Consider the following 19,704-nt stretch of genomic DNA (forward strand, 5'->3'; position numbering starts at 1 on the left):
TTCCTTTTTCTCTCCTCCTTTATTCAGTCTAAAAGTAACTTACTGATTTAATGCAGTTTGCATAGTTTACTAATCTTTTTTTCTTAAGCCCTTCTTTTCGCTATAGTTTATATTAGATACAAGTCATTGTGGTCCCAAATCATTGGATTCCATTTATATATCAGAAAACTTGAATTGTGTAATTAAGAACACATGTAGGAGAAGCCTAAGTGTGGTTTGCATAAATGAATCCCTTGCTTAAGATTTAGTTTAAACTTGGCCACCAAGTCCATGTATAATATGGTTGAAGTTGCTGTGGTTGACCCCTCTGAATGGAAAGAGTTTTTTATGTGTATGATTTTCTGGAAGACAGAAGCACCGATATGACTGCCCATCTTTTAGTTGAATATTAATTATTATCTTTATTATGTTATTTACTGATAACAGCACAGAATCCCTGTAGACTTTTGGAGAACATAGCTGGTTTATCATTATTTCTTCAAAGTTCCACTTTTGTGCCTAGTAAATGTAATTATTACCCTTGGGCATTCTTTACCAGTTACCAGTTTTATCATTGATAATATTTATCTATTGTGAAAATGGAAACCTTATGAATTAACTTTGTGTAAATAGTTGACTTTTTAAATATTATTTGAGAGCTATCCACTTAAAATTTCAAAATTTATATTTGATATTTTAAGAAGAGGCACTTTTAACTAAAGAAAACTGCTACTACAAATTGCTTACATACCTCTGACAGTAATAACTTTGAGTAGAACTTAAGGAACAAAGTTTGGGGAAAACAAAGGGCAGTTTCTTTAAAGATTGGATTATTTCAAGTGGAAAATTAGTGGTACTCATGTGTCTGCAACTAATAGTGTTTTAAAATGAAGAAGTGTGGTAAGTTATAATGCGATGGGTATTTTGGTTTGTTTTGGTTTGGGTTTTCCCCTTGGGGCTGGTAGCCATATTTTTTTTTCCCCAAGCAGAATAAGAAATGTTATTTGAACTTGTTTGGTTTTGATAATGAACATCAACTTGTTTGTGGGATAAATGAGTAATTATCTATGGGTTCCACCACTGTAAATGGTTCCAGTTTTATAGCTGGTTGTCATGAATGTTGAATATGTTACATTAAAATAAATAATTTGGCTTACTCTTTTATTACTGTACTTGTTTAGTGGTAACGTCACATTGGTAACACAATTCTGTGTAGATCTATGGAGACTTGATGATTACTTTGTAATTAATAATTAAGGTGCTATTTTCAGACAGTTGCGCGAAACTTTTTCTCCGAAAATTTGTGAACCCAACCAGAGACCAGCTGACAGGTTTAATTTTTCTTTGCCCAAAAAGCTCCTGGTTTTTTTTTTTCTTTTTTCCTTTTTCTTTTTTTGTGAACAAGTTCTAAAACTAACTGCCGAGACCACTTTTTTTTTTAATTTTAGAGAAAAATAAATAAATAACACAAAGTGATGTTACCCAAGCAAGGCCTTCTAATAAAGGAGTGGTCCCCTCACCCATCCCTCCCTACCTGTGCAAGTCCTGCTCACATCAGTTTCCTTCCATCCAATTAGGCGACCTGGGAGACCCAGCCAGTACCGCCCAGACGGACTTCGGAGTGGTGATGGGGTACCTCCAAGAAGCTTACAGGATGGAACCAGGGAAGGTTTTGGACACTCCACATCACTCAAAGTTCCATTGGCTCGATCCCTGCAGATTAGTGAAGAACTACTGAGCAGAAACCAATTGTCCACAGCTGCCAGCCTTGGGCCATCTGGATTACAGAATCATGGACAACACTTAATATTATCCAGGGAAGCCTCTTGGGCAAAACCACATTATGAGTTCAACCTCAGCCGTATGAAGTTCAGGGGAAATGGTGCACTCAGCAACATCAGTGACCTTCCTTTTCTTGCAGAAAACTCTGCCTTTCCAAAAATGGCACTTCAAGCAAAACAAGATGGAAAAAAGGATGCGAGCCATGCATCTCCTGTAGATTTAAAGATACCACAAGTTCGAGGAATGGATCTTTCTTGGGAGTCTCGCACTGGTGATCAGTACAGCTATAGCTCTTTGGTAATGGGTTCACAAACGGAGAGCGCGCTTAGTAAAAAGTTAAGGGCTATTCTTCCAAAACAAAATAGAAAAAGCATGTTAGATGCTGGACCCGATTCTTGGGGCTCAGATGCTGAGCAGTCTACCTCTGGACAGCCATATCCCACATCGGATCAAGAAGGAGACCCTGGCTCCAAGCAGCCTCGGAAGAAAAGAGGGCGTTACAGACAGTACAACAGTGAGATACTGGAGGAAGCAATCTCAGTGGTTATGAGTGGAAAAATGAGTGTTTCCAAAGCTCAGAGTATTTATGGGATTCCCCACAGTACACTGGAGTACAAAGTAAAGGAGAGGCTGGGCACTTTGAAAAACCCTCCAAAGAAAAAGATGAAATTAATGAGGTCGGAGGGGCCAGATGTTTCTGTAAAGATTGAATTAGATCCCCAGGGAGAGGCAGCACAAAGTGCAAATGAATCAAAAAATGAGTAGGAATACTGTAGAGTGCCAATTACTGTACAAACTGGGTGAGCACTACTGCATTGTTCAGCTATCATTGCTTACACCTGACTCCATTTACTGTGACACTTGTTTCTTTGCAGATTTCGCATTGACTTGTGTGTACAGAGGTGAAAGGTGCATTCTGAATGTTGCATATTTTAAAATTTTCATGTGCAGTATGGCTCGGGATATTGTTTGGCCTTTTTGCATGTTTCTCTACAAAAGAGAATTGAGTTACCTCACAGAGAACAGATACATGGAAGTGGACTCCTTGCCTGTAGAGCCTGCATGCTTTTCTTTCTTTTTTTTTCTTAAGTTATATTTGCCTTTATTTAAAAAAGAAAAGAAAAGAAAAGAAAAAAGCCCCCTTTTAGAAACCACCTCTGTCATACTGGGAGCTTTATCATTACAAATTGGAAAGCCATCTTATAAAATCATTTGTGTTTCTCTTCTACATTTCAACTAATTGAAGGATTAAACTAAAGAAAAAAATCCTAGGAACAATGAACCTTTGAATTTAAGAAATTTGGTTATTCAGTGATACGTAATTATTTAGGTCAATTTACATTTTATGATTTTCTTCTCACTATTAAATTTACTTAACAAATCAGCAATCTGTTTAGTGCTCACCCAGAGGGAAAGGAGGTGGAAAATGTGCACACACTACCTTCAGAAATGCTTTGGTTAATTACTTTGTAACACTACCTTTGCTGTAATTTTATTTGGTATTTTCTAAGGGTAGAATTTGGTCTCACCAACAAGTGAGGATATAGCCTTATCTCATGGAGGACGAGCTCCGTTCTTACTCAGGAGCAGTCAGGGTACATTACATAAAACAATAGAGGATGCCTCATTTTAACAAACTAAGTTTCTTTGTATTCTTAAAACCTTTACAGATTTGATCATGTGCTAACTAACGACTGGATGTCGTTGCAGCAACTAGTTTAAAATATTCAAGATCTGTTTATTGGGGAAAGGGAGAAGTAAGGAAAGAAGTGTGTTTAAGTAATTATAATATTGCAAAGTGGTGTCTAGATTTTACAGCCTCAGTAGTCTGCCCAAATATCCACATGAATGAAGGATCCATGTTTGTGGTGAGAGAAAAAAAACACAACCCCAAGGTAACCTAGTATGATTTAGGTTGCATTTCACATCTAATGATAGTTCAATCAGCAGTCAAGCTCAGAATTTCTCTTTTAATCCAGATACTAGAACAAGGGGGGATGGGTTGTTTTTTAGTTTTTATTTAATTTGTTGCTTTCAACTTTCTTTCTTTCTTTTTTTTCCTCTTTCTTTCTTTTTCTTTTCTTTTCTTTTCTTTTCTCTCGCATCCTGCATTCTATCCCCTACTTAACTTTTTCTGATATTTAGCTGATTTTTATGGTTATTTAGCACACAATTCAGGACTTTTCAGATCATGTTTATATAAGCACTCCATGAAGAGCATCTAAGCTTTTTTTGAGATGGGCTTTTCAAATTACAGTAATTAAATTCAGAATATTTATTTCCTACAGTTTTTTGCAAGAATAAGTGATAAATAAAGCCCATGAAATTTAATTTTGCCTTGTGACCAAATTAAAATTACTGTTGGTGCAAAAACAAAATCCACACCACATACACCCTATCTAATCCGCTGAGAAAGGTGGTCAGGCCCTTCTAAATGCTTAACCAAAAACAAAAAGTCATTAGAGTTTTTGTGTAAAATAAAATAAAATAAAACTTGGAGCATTAAATTGAGGCTGATGATTTCAGATGGATACTAAGAGATTGAAGAGAAGTAGGTCCAGATATTCCCAAGGCATAAATTCTTGCCTGGCAACTTTGGAGCAGTTAATTAGGTAAAGGATAGTTTTCCCTCAGCAACCTATGTGTTCAAAGGTTAGGCACACCATTGCTGTTATTGAAATACATGCACTGCTCATTCTTGACATAGCCTGGGCTTGGGTTCCTCTTTTGGTTTGGTTATTTTGTGTAGCAGTTTAATCCGTGGATGACTGAGCCTGTTTCTCTTAGCTTTCTAGTCTCAACAGAAAAAGGAGCTTGGGTTCAGAGCAGTATATGACTCTGCAATATTTTCTAGCCTAGCTAGAAGTTGCAATAAAAATATTTTATGAAATATATGGTTTTCATCTGCAGTTGAAGGAAGTTGTAGAAAGTTTGCTGAAAGCAAAGGGCTAAGCTTGTGAAGGAATGCCTCCTTTGTTCCACACTCAATAATTTGTCACACACAATTAATTGCAGCCATGGTACCTTTTCGCTTGACGTTTGGGGTATTTGGTAGCCCAGATTGCTGCAAAAAGGTCCTTTGAGCAATTAATTTGTGCTTGCTTTTATCCCCTCTCAGAAAGGCATCATTAAAGGCCCATTTAAAAATCTGGCCCTAAAAGTTCAACTTTTGTAGTTTTACTGTTCAGAGAGGTTTAATCCTGTGTGGTAGTCTATAAAGTGATGTATGAGTTATGTAAATTTTGTCATTGTAGTGTACATGGAGTGATCATTTTACTAACATAAATATTTTCTATGTGTGTTTCAGTGGATGACAATCGAGCAGCAGAAGAATGGTGTGCCTACCCTTTAATGCTGCAGTTTAAATAAGAGAACTTGTATTGTGTCATTTCAGATTGTAGGCTGAGACTTGTAAATAGTGAAAATTTGAGTACTTCTATTATTTGTTTTGGTTAGAAAGTGAATTTAAAAACAAACCAAACTCTAAACTTTCTCAGATTAAAAGTCCTGAGACCTGAAGATTGTAATATTCATGTCTGTGAAGCTTTTAAACATTACACTTGAGATCAGTCATGACTTGATATTCAGGTAAATTTTCTTTTCCAAGAAGCTTTTGAATAAGCATATTTCCTCCAAAGGTCGGTCGGTCTCTTTTTTTTTTTTTTTCTTTTTTGAGTGTAGATTATTTTAAAGCACTAATTGCATTACATTGGTAACTGCAATATAAAATAGCCATTATTGTTTTGTGAAGCATGGTTGAAATTAGATAGTGGTCCCTTTTAAATTTCATGAGCCTCTCAGAAAAAAATCTTTAAAAAAAAAAAATACAGAAAGCTGCTGAATATTTCAAAAGATATATATTTTACCTTATTGTAGGTTTTGTAAAGTTAGTTGGTAATATTCAGGTGCACTTTTAATGTTAAATTTTGTGTTCAGAGTTCCATTATACCATGTATTTCTCGGAGGTGGCTCATCACATGGCTGGCTGTCAGTCTTGGTGCCGCAGTGATCTTTTAATATTTGATTTCTCTCTTGATTTGCCACTGTTCTGTATTGGCACTTTCAGTGTAGATATTCTAGTTTGGGGACGTCCTGATAAATGTGTAATAGAGATTGGTCTATTCGCATGCTTAATTTCTGCTTATCAGAGTTTTGCATGGCCCAAACAACAGTTGACCATTTTTATGGTATGGGAAGGTATAGTTCACAGCTGTCTTTGTCACAAAAGCCTTTTCTCCTCTCATTCTCCAGTAGGCAGATGATGACATTACTCAAACTGATGTTAGGAGATAATGTGTTGAAAATCAATTCTTGAGGGTTGTTTTGTTTTGTTTTGTTTTTTAAATGAGAGAACATTGATATTATAGAATAGATATGCTATGGCACTATAAAGTCAAAAATACTGAATAATCCTGTGGAAGAATATCTAGTTGGTATTTTTATCATTAGCTTTCTCATTTTTCAGACAGTTGAGTCATGAAGCTTGATAGTAATGTAATGTACTATATTACTTTGTTCAGTAGGCTTTCTAGTGACTCTGAACTATGTTTGTGATGAGCTATACACTTTTTTCTGCTCCCCAAATACCATGAAGGACAAAGGTCTCTCTTTCAAGAAACATAATTTATATTTGTGTATAATACTTTTTAATATTAAGTTTGTTGTTACTCTGAAGTTTAGGTGTTGCTTGATAAACCTTTGCTGCAGCAGATCATGAATATGAGTAAGGCTTTGTGTGATAATAGGGGTCCTTATGTGAAGTTAATTACTGTTCAGTTCTGGTGAGCAAGCTCAACAAGTGTGAAGTGTGTATTAGCTTTATTTGGTACACTTTTACTTTACAATATTGAAGTGCTTTTAGAACTCTGGTTATCTTATATAAACCATTACCTCAACCAATTGGCATTTTCATTCCCCAACATTTTACCTGAGCTATAATATGAGCTATATGGGATCAGATAGTAAAACAGTAAGGCACAATGAGAAGTTTTGTCCCAATTTTCTGGAGAGAACTCTAAATTAGACTAAAAATGACTACCTGCAAAGGCCCATATCATAACTACCTTCTGTCATTAGGCAGTACTTAGTAACCTTTGAGCTGCTAGTGAGCTATGTGTTCTCCCCCTGCCCAAGTAAGCACATGGTGCAAGGCCTGGTTCTAAGCCTTTGTGATTCTCTTATATTTCATTTACCATAATAGTGAAGCTTGGATTCAGTTAGTTATTTTTTTTAAAACAAATTAATGAGTCAACCCAATGTCAGAACCTGAAATTGTTTTGAGTGGTTATAGCAGATAAGTGACTGTTCGGTGTCGTTTTCTTTAATAGCTATTGTCTCTGTAGATTTAATTTTGAACCACGTATTTTTGCTTTTGTAATTATTCTTTCTTTAAATGCTAGAGGTTGTTTTTGTATGAGCCATCCTTTTCTATATATTCAGGTTGCTGTCATTGGTGATAGAATATGGCAATAGACTGAATTGCTCCACTTAATCTTTTATGGAAGACATTGAAAGTTATAGGTTAAATTTTGACCTTCATTGAAGATATCAAAAATTGTTTTCCTTGTAACCTTTCCATTGTAATTAGGTCTTCATTAATACTATGGTCAGGCCAGTGTTATTAGAAACTTAATGGCTTTAGCCAAACAGCCCATTTTGAAGACTATTAAGCTGTATAGGGGCTTAAAAAATTGATTGCTTTCAAGCTCTATTGAAAAGGAAAGAAGTATAATTCTGGTACAAGGAATGCAGACCTCCAAAGTCGTCTTTAGTTTTTTTTTTTTTATTCATTCTGTCCTTGAGACTTACAGGATTTGTGAACATGGTGACTGAAGGGAAAATAGAGGAAATTCTCTGCATGTCCTCTCTCTCTTGTTCCCAAATAAACTCACAGTTGCCTTTTGAAAAAACAGACATTAGCCCTGTAGCTGTGTGCCCTAAATGTTATGAAGGAGATGGGGGGCGCGGGGTAAGGAGTAGGATGGGAAAGTATGTAGACTTGGGAAGAGGCTAAAGATTCTGTACTATGATACTAACGGTGAGTCACAGGATAGATAATGTGATAAAGTTGGGCCACCTTCATTTGATAGAAAAATCTTGTAGATGGTTTGAAAATGAGAATCAAGGCTAATTAATGTTGATTTGACAATAAAACATGAGTTAATTCTGCAACTATTTGGGGGGTAATTTTAAAGTTTCCAGTTCATTTAGAGCTGTTATCGATAAATGCTGAAAAACAAGCACTTTTAGTTAATCATCGATTTATTGGATGTAGCAAATATTATAATCATAATATTTAATCTTTATAGTTTGAATATGGAAATGAACTCTTTTACCCCATCTTGAACTGTCTTTGAACAGACTCAAGGTGATCTTTTCAACACTGGAAATGACCCTACACACATACCAAAAAAAATCTAAAGCAGTAAGACGTATTTGAAGATCCATACCTCTTAGACTTTTTAGATTTGTCTTGGGAAAGAATTTATGAACCTATAACCAGTATTAGTGCAGTCTTGGGTTCCTTGTTCTGCATAATTGCACCCTTTCTCAGGTATGTCCTGAAAACATAAATTTTAAAATAATCTCTTTAGAGATTAGATTCTCAGTGGATAGTGTGTAAGGGGACTGGGGGTGGGGGGTGGGGGGGTTGGCCACAGGACACTGACACAGTAGAGCAGGGATTTTTAACATTCAATAGCCAAATAGAATTTCAATCTAGAATATTTTTACCCCCTCAGAATAAGTGAAACATTACATCTATTATTTGGTAAATACCCGGTGCTACACTCCTAAAAGTCTTTTCTTTCATCCAGGTAACTTTTTTTTCCTGCTTGGTGGAAGGGTATATAGTAAACTTTACTGTCACTAGGAAAGCACTTGTCCGAAATGTTTAAAGTACTAGAAAAGGGATAATTCAGCACTTTTTCTGTTACAACACTAAAGTCTTAATTTATCTTCAGAGTCTTAGGTACTGTAAGTTTTAGCGTGATTATTTAAAAATATAAAGCATAACTACATAATACGGGGTCAGATCACATTTATATAAATAATTCTTGTCTTATTAAAAAAAAAAAAGACAACATTCTGTACCTTTCAAGCAATTCCAAATGATTGCCTCACGTTTCCCATTTCATTAAGCATTTCAGGCTTAAGAATTTGGAATTTGAGAGGAGGTGAGGGGAAAATTCCCCAACATGAAAAATTGTGTCAGACCATTTTAGAGAAATAAATCACTAGGAAAATGGGTAGGGATTCTCTCTCCCTTTAAGTCTTCAGGGAATGAGCAGTATTTAGAATCTTTGGCTGAAATTCAAGCCTTTTTACTGTGTAAATTTTTAATATTAATTCACTGACATGCTTTTTACATCAGAGGACTGAAAATGGATCTTAATGTTTTTAAGTTGTGGAAGGGTATATTTCTAAAAAGGGGGGGATAATTAACTAGGTTAGTATACCAGCATTTAGTAAGTTTAAGGAATTTTAGTATGTAATAGCAAAGTGTTTGATTAAAAGTTTAATCCTATATTGCTAGTCGAAATTAGTTACATTCTGATATAGGAAAGATAATAGTCATTGGATATTGATATGCTGTGCTGTCAGAAAACCAGACTAAGATAGAAACCTTTATCTGACTCCCACATGTTGCTTGTTCTGATGGGATGTATACTTTACAGCAGCTTATTGCTGCTTTGAGAAGAAATGTATAAACTATACATTTGGAGTGTTTGCATATAATTCTTTATAACCTCCACTTTAAACTGTCAGACATTGGTATTTTATCAGTCCACACTGTTAAATAAAACTAATGTTCTTAGGAATCCAACTTGTACACACTGTTTAAAAACCCTCAGGGACAGTTTACACACTATTCTCACTCAATTCAGGTACTTTGATGCTATTCTTAAACCTAACAGTGACTTGTATTTTTCTGTTTTGCTTTTATTTCGACGTGCTGGTAGCACATCCTTGATGAATGTCAACTTAACTCAGTTCAGGTATCCAGGTATAACTCAGCCAAACAGATTTTAAAGCTGCATATAACTCTCCAGCACACGGTGCCTCACACTCTTATAGTGGCATTCTATATATTCAGTTATTACTACTGAGCAGATAATATGGGGGTTCCTGTTAACAGTGTATTTAAAAAAACAAAATGTGCATAAATGTATAGCCAGCACATGGGTAACATACACACACACACAAACTATGTATTTTTAAATGCCACTAATAGCCAGCACAATTAAATGACATTCCTTGCTGCTTCTGTAAACTCTAACAGATGCAGTTCCTCCTCAATGTGGCTCTTGCTTCTTCACCACACTACTACTAAATTCAAGCACTGGCCCTTGGGTGTCTGACCTCTACATTCTAGTTTATGCAATGTCTTTTTAGAGAATTCTGTGCACTGGCCACTGTGATGGAACCGTTGGGCCAGTAGTGCTCTGAGTTTATTAGTAGTGATTCTGCCAAAGTTGGTGTTGTAACACGAGTATGTAAATGTCAAAAAATTAGCAGAGGTCTAGGTCTCCATATCAGCAGACAATTTGGTCAGTATATTTTGTAGCCTTGAAGTCCTCAGTGACAAGTTTCTAATGATGTGAAGTTCTAATTCCAGTGTTTTAGCCCTTTGCATCTTTACTGTTAAGACTTGTCTACTAGAGGTCTTTATTCTTTAAGACTCCTTTTGTTTTCTACAGTACTATCTGTGGTTAACAAAATAGATTATTCCTCTGCTTTAATATTTGATATCTTACATCTAAAAGGAACTCTCCATATATAAAACCCATAGCCTTTGAAGATACGGAAAATGGCATCTTTCAGATTTCTAGAAGTTCAAGTGTCATGCAACAAAACAGGAACCCCCTTTACTCTTATGGACCTCATTTCAATATACTGTTTACAGTTTGACGGAATTGTATAATTTAATATTTCTCTTGTACTGTAGTTTATATTTATTTACAGATTTTTTTTTGTACTGTGTGATTTGAACTTTTTGTTCCTTGCTATGATCAATGTTTATGTAGTAGAGCACTTATGATCACAAATTAAGTTTTTTGGTTTGATTGCACTACATTAAATTTTTAAATGCAGTTCTGATTTTTGACTGGACTAAAATAAGCTGTGTCTTAATGTATGTGATGAGTACTTAAAATTTTAATCCATGTGGTCCCCTTTTTTTTGCATTGTATGTCAGAAGCGCTAGTTCTTTCGTGCATGTGTAAGATTTAATGGTTCCATTGTATTATTTGACCATGACATTTTGGAGAAACATTCCCAGCTGTAATGTTGTGTATGGTAGTTCTCACTGGATGCTAGACTTTTCAAAACCACTATTCTTCTAATAAATTTTGTTGTGAAAAGCTGTTTTAAAAGCTTGGTTTCTACTTCTTAAGATTTTAATGCGTTTTTAAAAAATCCACAGAAAGGGTAAGATTTCCAGGTGTACTGTAAATGTACGTGGTAATCGAAGTTGGTAATTTTTTTAATGGTAAATTCTTTCCAGATGACCTCTTAGATAACTAGAAGTTGTTATTTTCAAAATTGTGCTTTGGTATTTGGGTGCCACACTGCCTTGTAATTCTGTGCCTTTACTAATTTGATGCTTCCCATCCTCCGTTTTCTTTGGATATTCACTTTAAAAAGTTTTTTTCAGCTAGACAAGATTTATATTGATATTTTCATAATACCTGCTTGCTGGGCTTATGTAATTTTCTGAAAAATCATAATTTCCTCAGAGTAAAACTTTATGCTGGAGTTGCTTGCTAAAATAATGATTTACTAAGTTTTGTTTACTCTTTTTTTGAAGCACAAGTATGAAAGCAACACTGTCAATCAGTTGAGGTTATTATAGTCGTTCTGATTTCTTGGGAAGGTGCACAATAAAGAACAGCATGTATGTTGCTCAATTGTGGTTTTTAGAAACTAGGTATATAAAGAAGTTTTGGATTATGAAGTGATTCCTGTTGTAAAGTGGTGAAGGGAACAGCTGAATTATAGTGATAAAGATTAGAAATGGTACAGCAAAGTATTAGAGGAAGCTTTTTCAAAGGTCATGATATACGTGTAATTAATGTAGGTTGAAGTGATTTCTGATCATTTCTAATGGCATTTTATATTCACAAATGATGCTATTGTTGGTAGTTGCTCTAGATTATCTTTTAGTTAGTATTTTTGTCTTATTTCTTTGGCTGTCTATTTCTACCTTTTGGTCCGATGTTTATAAATTTGGAAATTTGTTGGTACTGAAGGCTTGTTTATTGGCTTCATTTGTTCCCCTTAGTCATGCCACATGTTTATAGAACATTTTTCTTGAAACCTAATTACTACTACTATGTAAATTTCAAAGCTATAATTACTTGTTTCTTGCCATTATCCATTCTAAACCGGTGGCCAGATCAATATAGTAGGATTATAATCTGGCGTCTCATAAATGAATTCATTTTAATGGTCCTGTTTTCGAATTGATACTTAGTTCTTCAATTATTATAACTTTAAAAAGGACTTACTCCTTCTAATCCAGAATTTTCTTCTCTGATTCTGTTGACACTTTGGAATTAATTCAAGGACTCTTTGTCTTAACAAGGTGTCAGAATCAGGGAAATTGCATAAGGGAAATGGAATGGGAAAATGGAAAATGGGATAGCTTTCTGCAATTTCCCGAGTTGTATAGTTGTTATTTTTTCCTCAAGAACTGTCCCTTTCTCTCACCAGACATTTGTACTGAAATGTAAAAGCGTACCTACATCGTCATATGGTGCTAGATTTTGTCGCCAGAAAGAGTGCAAAATCTTTTTTTCTTAATAGAATTTACTGAGTAATGCGGTAGATAACGGTTCTTGTATTCCAAATGTACACTTTATCATTATCTGCTTCCAGTGGTAAGTGTTTAGCACAGGATTTTATTAATCCTTTTCAACTTAAAAGTTACTGGACTTTTGCTGTTTTTGGAGGAAATGGTGTATCAAGCTGGAAATTTATCAGGCTGCATTTACAATTGGAGTAGAAAAGGCTTTTTTTTCAGAGGTTAGTGGAAAAGAAATGTTCTCAAAAAATAGTTAATAGTTTAAGCCGTGGTTTGGTTAGAGTGCAACTTGGAAAGTAAGAACCTGGGAAGTAAGCAAAAATATATAAAAAACTCATAAGGATTAAATCTTGAGTCTGAAGTTTTTTATAGGCATGTAAAAACACTATTGTTTATTGACTAGTAGTTTTAAGATGTTAATTGTACTCTCGCCAACCTTATTTAATCAGCAGTATGGAGTGATAAGGGATTATTTGGTACTTTAAATTTCTGTCAACTTGGTATTCTAGCTAGATCACTCATGTTTTCATCTGGAAAATCATAGTGGTAGCCTGAATTGCCGTTTAGGCCTCATTTCACCTCTGAGTCTATTAAATGCAGTCTTCTATTAAATGTGAGACAAATACACTAATTATATCTGTTCTAACGTTGGGAAATACAGTAGCAACCCTTTATTGAATAATAAGGTATAAACCTTAGGTCTCCCCTTTGCATTGTAGCATTTTCTAAAGGAAAAACAAATAGAGCAGGGTCTCATTTTAGATGCCTTTTATTTAAAACAAGTCTGTTTTTTAAAGTTTTTATTATGAACTGTATGAATGTGATGATACTTTTGCAAAAATTATAAGGTATGTTAATTTTAAAGTGTGTTATTTATAATGTCTATTTCTGTTGTGTGCAAGCTAGTTCTGTCTTGAATATTGGAGCACAAAGAGTTCTGGGGGATCATTGGATATAATCAGTCTCAATTAGAATCAATCTTAAAGAATGCAGATGCCTGGGTCCTACATCAGATCCACTGAATCAGTTTATAAGCATGAGGCTGTACATGCTGTATATTTTCAAAATGTAACACAGGAGGTTTTTTGGTTTGTCTGTCTTTTTGTATTTTTAAAGTTTATTCAGTAGATCTTTTTCTAGTTGTGGCAGAGACACATAAAACTTATATCTCAGCCATTTTTAAGTATACAGTTCAGTAGTGTTAGGTATATACACGTTGTTGTGACCACAGAAACTTTTGATTGGCCCCCCATTGATTAAATACTGTTTGTCCCATTCACATCTTTCATTTTTTTAAATGAAAAACATGGAATGTAAGGAGTTTAAGGGACTTGCCTTCCTCACATAGTATGAGATGCCCTTAATACTCATGATTCCAAACCATTATATCTCTATACCACTTCGGCACTCCTGATTCAACCTTAGAATTAGAATGAGAGGTTTAATCTGCTAATAATCTTCTTTTAGGTTCACTTTTAACTTAATTAAATCTCAAGTATTAATTTAGTTTCACTCTTTTGGAGAGTAAACTATATTATGAAATTACCAATTAAGAAATTATAGTAGAAGCTTACAAACTTTATTATTAAATAGAAGTTGGGGTTGTTGACTCAGTGCTAGAAGAAATGAATCTTGAGTAGGTAAGGCATAGAGAGGAGAGAATATCCCAAGTTTAAGAGACAGAATTTGATGGGCCTGGTTTAAAATCCCAGCCCTTCTAATTTCTTCGTACATGATCTTGAACAAGTTACTGAAACTTTGTGAACCTTGGATTCTTACCTGTAAAAGGAAGCTTATACCGCCTGCCTCAGAGATTTGATAGGCTCAAATGAGATTCTGTATGCAAGATACTTAGTACTATGCTGGGCTCTTAGTAAATACTCAAAAAATGCAAGGAGTGAAAGCATCTGGCAGGAGTTAATTTAGTGTGAGGGATAGGGAAAGTGAGAAAATCAGATTGAAAGTTGTAGAGGAAGTCGTTTGTATTGATTAGAACTTTTTTGAAAGAGGCAGATGAGTTTGTATTAGGGACACTGATCAGCCAGTCTTTTCACTGCAGAGACATAAAAGTGTTGGAACTGTGATGAAAACCTGGAATGCTGCTTTTCTTAATTTCTTGGTCCTGTTCCACGGGCATATTATCAAACTATTAGTCATTCTTTGTTTCTTTTCAAAGACTAGACTAACAGTTGTTTAGAAAGTAGAAGATGTTGAAGATTAAAAATTACAAAGTTGGGTAGAATTTATCTGCATTTCCATTGTACACTGAGTTTTTTGTATAGTCAAGGTTGAAGTTTTACATGCTTTGAAAATTTTTCTTTTTACGTGGTGGTAGTTTGAATAACAACATGTAAGAGCCAAGTGTGGGAGTGCTCACGTGTGTGTGCGTATGTGTTTAATCATCACACCATTCGTTTTCCAGTGAAAGAATTTGGGGAATCTTCTGCCAAAGATTTAGTGATTTTAGCTACACTCTTACCAAATCGAAGTTCTGAGCATTTCAGACAGATAGATCATAGCTAGCACAGTTCAGAGGTGTTCATTCCAGCATCTATTAAATCAACTAGAAACATTTTGCTAGGAAAACCTGGCAGTGTAGCATTAGCTAGATAAAGATGAATTAAAAAGAAAATAACCAGGATAGCAAATTCTTATGATGTGCTAGGAATTGGTAAGTCTGTGTAGACCAGTTTTTCAAACTGGATCAACCAGTTGCAACCTTAGTCAGTGGTAAGATCAGTTTAGTGGGTCCTAACCAATAAAAGAAAAAGCACATAGCATATAATAAGGATAAATACTGTTTCATTGAAATGTGTGTCATCATAGATAATGCAAACTGAGATGTGTACTTTATCACTTTGTAAAAAGTATTTCTTATTCCGGTTTGCAGTCAGAACTCTTAATGTAAACCATACCTTTTCATCCCAGTAATTCTGATACCTTGGAGAGCATGCTAGCAACCTCCTGTGTGCTACAGTTAAGAGCCTATACCTTTTTCTGTCTGATCTTCAAAATTCCCTTTTTCCTTTCCCTGCCTCGTTGATTTGAACTCATGTTCATTGGAAGATTATTCTTTTTTCTTATGTTTTCTGTTCCTTGAAAAATGTCTTAGGGAAATTATTTTCACTGCATAGTAATTTATTTGGTTAATTTATTCATTACTTACACCTGAAATTATCTGAGCCCCATGTGTTAGGCAGTGAAGCTACTTGAGTTAAAAAGGACAAAGTCCTGTCCTGTACCTAGAGAAGGTTCACAAACCAGTGGAGGATATAACCATGTCAACCATTATGTTACCATGCAACGTTAAGTGCTATTTAATAAAAGATAGAAACAAACCATGAGAGTAGAGTAAGAAATTCTGACACAGCCCCCAGGGAGAAGGTGCTAAGGAGGATGGAGTATGAGCAGTGGTAAGTTGATAGGTTTTATGCAAAAAAAAGTGGTAAGAACAGGGCTGCGTGGGTGGCTCAGTAAGTGTCTTGACTCTTGATCTACGCTCAGGTCTTGGTCTCAGGGTCGTGAGTTCAAGCCCCATGTTGGGCTCCACCCTGGGCATGGAGCCTACTTAAGAAAAAAAAAAGTTAACATCACATTTGGACTTTAAGAAGATGGCAGTTCTGCGTAATGTGAAGCAAACTCTAAAATGAGAAAGTAGTGGCAGGGAGTTTAGACTACAGTATTCTCCAAGGAAAGTCGAGTCAGTGTAGTTGAACTGGATAGTGATTGGAAGCAAGAGAAAAGAGGGAACCTAGGGATAAGGAGTGAGGGGAAATAACCTAAGTTGAGTATGTGTGTGTGTGAGTGTATACATTTTGTCTTCAATATTCCTGAGTAAACACTTGAACATACAGGTGATTCTGCTTAGTTCATCCCACTCCAGCACATCTCCAACCGTAGACTTGAATTTCCAGAGAGGTGGAGTAGAGAATGATGATAAAGGACTTAAATTCCAGGAGCACCACCAGAATGGTAGATATAAAAGTGCTTTGCTTATCCCTACACTTTAAATTTTAAAATATATATACCTCCTCTAATATTCATGAGATGAACAAGTGATACATGACATTAAATTTAGGAATCCCTTTTTAAGGTTTTACATTTTACAAAGTGATCTAGTCTTTAAATGATTACGGTTATTAGAAATGCCTTCATGATTTACCATATGACAACAAAAGTAGAATTTTCCACTTTTAAGGCTTACACTGCAGATTTATATGATTTCAAGAATGGAGATTAAGAACCTCAAGAGAACATGAGAAAAGTTAGGATCTTGAAGATCCCCTAACAATTATGAAGGGCTCAGGACACTGACAAATATCTGCTGCTTATTATAATCTGCTAGTCTCCCTCTTCCTTTCACCTGAAAGGAAACTAAGAATATCTGTCAAAAACATACCACCCTGTTTCTAGAGAGGAAAGAACATTTGTGTTGCTGGGATCTGTCATGTGAACTGTTAAATGTCCTCTTTGTTTTTGTGTCAGCCCTCCATGCCTCCTTTAGAGCCCCCTGTGCCTACACACTGCCTTGCAAAGTGGTGGTGTGGGTATTGAGTTAATGGTTGTTGTTATCACTATTATTACAAAAGAAATACACTTCCCTCATAATGGAGTCTTGTCTGGACGCCAGGGAAGCCATCCACAGTCCTTGGCTTCTCCTGGACCTTGACAAATGTTTCTTTCCCCTCACCCCATGATGAGGGGATTTAAAAGAGCCGCATGATATGGTGCGTTTTCTCTCACGGGAATGAGCACCTGGTTTCTCCTTAAGCAGTGGTATTTTTCTAGTCCATCATTGTCCTGGTCATTTAAACTGGGAATGAAAAGGCAATTTTCCCCCAAAGAGCAACATAGGTTTTAATCCTCTATCTGACTAAAAGTCGAAAAGAGAAATAGGTCAGTCAACTGGCTTGTCATGAGCTCTCATGTAATCCTGACCTCCTAAAATGTCAGTTATGCTCTTACCATCCAGATCTCTCCTCACTTTGGCTTCACTAACTCTGGCTAGTGACACACTCTTTTTCAGTTCAGAGCAGCCTGAGGCAGAGGTTTGTCCTCTTGGTCTGAAATTATTATATTATTTCCTACAGACTATTTCAAAGTGTTTTCTAAGAATTTAGTTAAAACACTCATTAGATTAATAATTTAGGTTTGTGCTCTCACCAAACCAGTATTTAGCAATATCACTTAGGGATATTTCTTCCCTCGCTTCCAGGAACTATTATTTTTTAATTCATGCCCTCCAGTCCAAAATCCTGTGTCTTTCACAGCCTATGAACCTTCTCTCCTTTTGTTTAAATTAACACCCAGATGTAATGTATTTGGTCTTACATGCATAGTCTTATCTGAGATCATAGCAATAAAAATCCATCTGATAGGGAAAAAAAAAACTTTATCAGATGTAAATAGTTTGGCGGAAGCGTCTGTGAACTCATTACTTTCCTAGAAAGGAGACAAAGGCATTGGACTGTGGTGCTTAATGACCCCTTGCTCTGACTTCTGTTCACCAAGTAACGTTTTGATTATATTTTGGCTTCCAGGGTGCATTTGCCTATAGGGTGAAAATATGTTAAATAAGAATTTCCTTGATAATTATATTTTATTATAATTTAAGAAATTTGACAATTTGGTTAAATTGAAAAGAAATAGATACAAGGTTTAAAAGGCTTCTATCATATTTAGATCTACTCTGAATCTTTTATCAGAGATACTAAGCCCCAAGATACCGAAAAGCTAGCGAACTATGGCTTCATGCTCAGTAAACACTCCCTGAAGCACTTTTCCTTTCCCCCAATTTAAATTATTCATAGTTTGGAATCTTTGTTCTGCCCGGCTTCTAGTAAACTTGGCTAGGAACACAGTAAACTTAGAAAGCTATTACAAAGGGATTGCAGGTCTTGTTTTAGATCAGTAGTTCTTCTCTATTTTTCCACTTCACACCTGAACAAGATGCTGTTATGCCATCAGCAGTCACCCAGGGTTTGAAAATAAACACACACACACCCCTCCTCCATGTTTTTCATCTCAGGGGGAGTGATCATTCTCCTTAACCCCAGTTTTGAGAAGTGCTTTTTCTATCTAAATCCATCTAAATTCTATTTCACAAAATTTGGATTTCAGCCACCTGGAAGTCAGGTATTAAACTGCCTGATTTTAAGAGGTCACTTTCTGTTCTGTGATCTTATTTCTCACATTTCTTTGTCCCCTTTGTCTACTGTACCCTTTTATATAAAGGTTTCTCCTAGTCAGTTCTGTGGAAGGAAAACTTGGTCGTTCAGTAGTTTAGATGTTCAACTAAACTATATATGGCTTTTGGAAAATCTCCATACCGCATGCTGCCCACCTTCTCCTCCACTCCACACACACATACACACAGTAAATGTTGTCATAGCACTTGGAATATTCCTGTATCCAAGTATGGGTGACCCACAGATGTGAAATAGCCAAGGGTAGATGCATTTCCCAGTGCAGAGCAAGGACTTGTCAGCAGACCTATCCAGGCCTTTGGAACACATTTTCTATGTGCAAAGGACCAGAAAATAAGGAATTAGGGAACATAATTTCAGATTATTGTCTAGCAAAAAATACAGCTCTTCTTGCCTTGAGGGGAACTAATGATGCATTTTTATGTTTTTTTTGTATTTAAGTAGAAGAATCAAGGCAAATTAAGGTACATTTCTTAACTATTTGGTCTACTCTGTCAAGTGTTGTCTCTAGCTTTCTCTCCCCTTCTGTTTTCCCAGGACTACCTTCTTCTGCTACTAAGATCAGCTCCCATACAAACATCATGCAGTGTCTTTATTGCTCTTTTGTATTTTGGTCATCACTGATGTTGCATTTGCCATCAAGAGTTTTGTTGGTAGTTAGCAGATACTGGAGAGACTACCTGAATCCATCAAACACAGATTCTAGACTCTAAAAATTGTCCTTTCAGCTCTCTGCCATCTCTCTTCCCATTTTATTCTTTTTTTTTAAATCTTTATTTTATTTTTATTTATATATTTGACAGAGAGAGTATACCAACAGGAAAAGCCGCAGAGGGAGAGAGAGAAGCAGGACCTTGGGATCATACCTGAGCTGAAGGCAGATGCTTAACTGACAGAGCCACCCCAGCGCTCCTCGTTTTATTCTTTTACTCT

At 35.7% G+C, this 19,704-nt stretch overlaps 1 protein-coding gene across 6 annotated transcripts in view; it reads left to right on the forward strand.

Annotated features, from left to right (window-relative positions):
- The window catches only part of LCOR (ligand dependent nuclear receptor corepressor), a 142,399-nt gene that overhangs the window by 103,790 nt on the left and 18,905 nt on the right, over positions 1-19,704 (forward strand). Inside the window, exon 8 of one of the 6 annotated variants that reach the window (XM_032432377.1) lies at positions 1,557-8,366. The exons of the other annotated variants lie outside the window; for them this stretch is intronic. Within the exon in view, the coding sequence (XP_032288268.1) occupies positions 1,557-2,526 (970 nt within the window). The 3' untranslated portion in view covers positions 2,527-8,366. Of the gene's footprint in view, positions 1-1,556; positions 8,367-19,704 lie in introns of those variants that run through there. 6 annotated transcript variants of the gene reach the window in all.

The sequence above is a fragment of the Phoca vitulina genome, unplaced genomic scaffold (genome assembly GCF_004348235.1).
Source record: "Phoca vitulina isolate PV1807 unplaced genomic scaffold, GSC_HSeal_1.0 scaffold48, whole genome shotgun sequence".
Classification (NCBI taxonomy): domain Eukaryota; kingdom Metazoa; phylum Chordata; class Mammalia; order Carnivora; family Phocidae; genus Phoca; species Phoca vitulina.